Consider the following 1,675-nt stretch of genomic DNA (forward strand, 5'->3'; position numbering starts at 1 on the left):
CTATCGCCAATTCTTGGTATTTCCTTAGTTTTCTCTCGCAGTGGAGCTTATATTATTATCGTTGGGGATCCCAACATCAATAAGTTCCGCGTTATTTTTTCTTAGATCTATAAGAAGGATATCTGGTTTATTACGGCGTACTGTATGATCAGTATATATTGATTACGGCGTACTATAAGATCAGTATATATTGATTCATCCCAATATAGCCTGAGAGAACCTTTTTGGAGGAGTTTATTTGGGCGGTACTTATAATACGGGCTCTTATCTTCAATTAACTTATACTTGATCGCCAGGGCCTGATATCAAATTTTAGACACATTGTTGTGTCTCTGCAGATATTCAGTATTATCCAGCATTCCACATCCACAGGTTTATCACTTGTTTTCAGTATGATCTGGTGGCAATAACCTGATCTTGAATAAACCACCACAAACCTATGAGTTTCGGAGAATAGCCTTTAAGATTTTAACCAGTCAACGGATCTTTCTTTGTCTATAGAGGCTTCGTTCAGTTGGATATACAATATCCCATGCAGAGATTTGCTTTTCCATTCTGTCAGTCGTTCCTTTTCTGAAACAATGTTCGGCTCATCCGCTTTGCTCGGGTTCAGTGCAGCAGACCAAAACCCATTGTGATGATTGCCTGATAAACACTAGTGCTTTTTGAATGGAAATGTTGACGTAGAGATCTTGCTTACGGGACGCTTCTTCGATATTTATGAGTCCTCGTCCTCCTTCTTTCCTGGATAAATAAAGTCTGGATTTGGATGATATGGGATGGTGGACCCGCTCTTGCGTGAGTGTCCTTCCTACAAGAAGATCTATTTCTTGTAGGCTGGTATTTGACCACTGTAATATATCAAAGCTGTAGCTTAGCGCTGGTATGATCCAAGTATTGATGGCCTTGATTTTCAGTTTTCCAGATAGTTGAGTCTTTAATACTTTTCGTAGTCTCATTTTCAACATTGTTATTAGCTCTTGTTTCACATCCTTTCGAGCTATTTTAAGGTCCTGCTGTATACCTAAATATTTATATTGTTCTTTGGCTTCTAGTTCCCTGACGCACTCATCTTCATTTATCAGCTGGTCTTGGGCACTGACCACCTTTCCCTTGTTCACATGCAGCACCGCACACTTATCAAGTCCAAATGACATGCTTATATCTTTGGTATAGGATGACACTATTTCACTCATACTTTGTAATTGTTGTTTGTTTTTTGCATATAACTTAAGATCATCCATGTACCTTGTTTCTCCGCCGTATCCGACTTTATGGGAACAGCGCCATACAAAACCACAATGAGCTAAGGGAATCTCCTTGGTATATACCCCACATAATTTTTATCTGGTTATTACTATGGGTCACTCCTATTTTCAGTTTATTATTATTATAGGACTTTTATATTGATATGTAAACTTATACTAATATATAAACATATATGACTTTTATGTTGATATGTATACCTGTACTAATAAATACGATGTGTTGGAAAATTTCCACTTTCGGAAAAAGATTTGCCATCCACGCAGGCCATGTCGTTTAGGTGGATTTTTCAGATTACAGTCATATATTATATTAATTTTTATTAATATATTCTAGTTTGAGAGTGGTTTAGTTTATTTAAAAACAATATTTGATCCTTTTTCTCAACTTTATTCTTTTTAAAAACCTT

The 1,675-nt window shown here is 36.5% G+C and overlaps 1 protein-coding gene across 1 annotated transcript; it reads right to left on the reverse strand.

Annotated features, from left to right (window-relative positions):
* Positions 1-590: 590 nt before the first annotated feature.
* On the reverse strand, positions 591-1,244 carry LOC136795575 (uncharacterized). Its single transcript, XM_067046592.1, has one exon. The coding sequence runs from the start codon at positions 1,242-1,244 to the stop codon at positions 591-593; it is 654 nt and encodes a 217-aa protein (XP_066902693.1).
* Positions 1,245-1,675: the final 431 nt, after the last annotated feature.

The sequence above is a fragment of the Halyomorpha halys genome, unplaced genomic scaffold (genome assembly GCF_000696795.3).
Source record: "Halyomorpha halys isolate HHAL.00 unplaced genomic scaffold, Hhal_1.1 Scaffold925.1, whole genome shotgun sequence".
Taxonomy (NCBI): domain Eukaryota; kingdom Metazoa; phylum Arthropoda; class Insecta; order Hemiptera; family Pentatomidae; genus Halyomorpha; species Halyomorpha halys.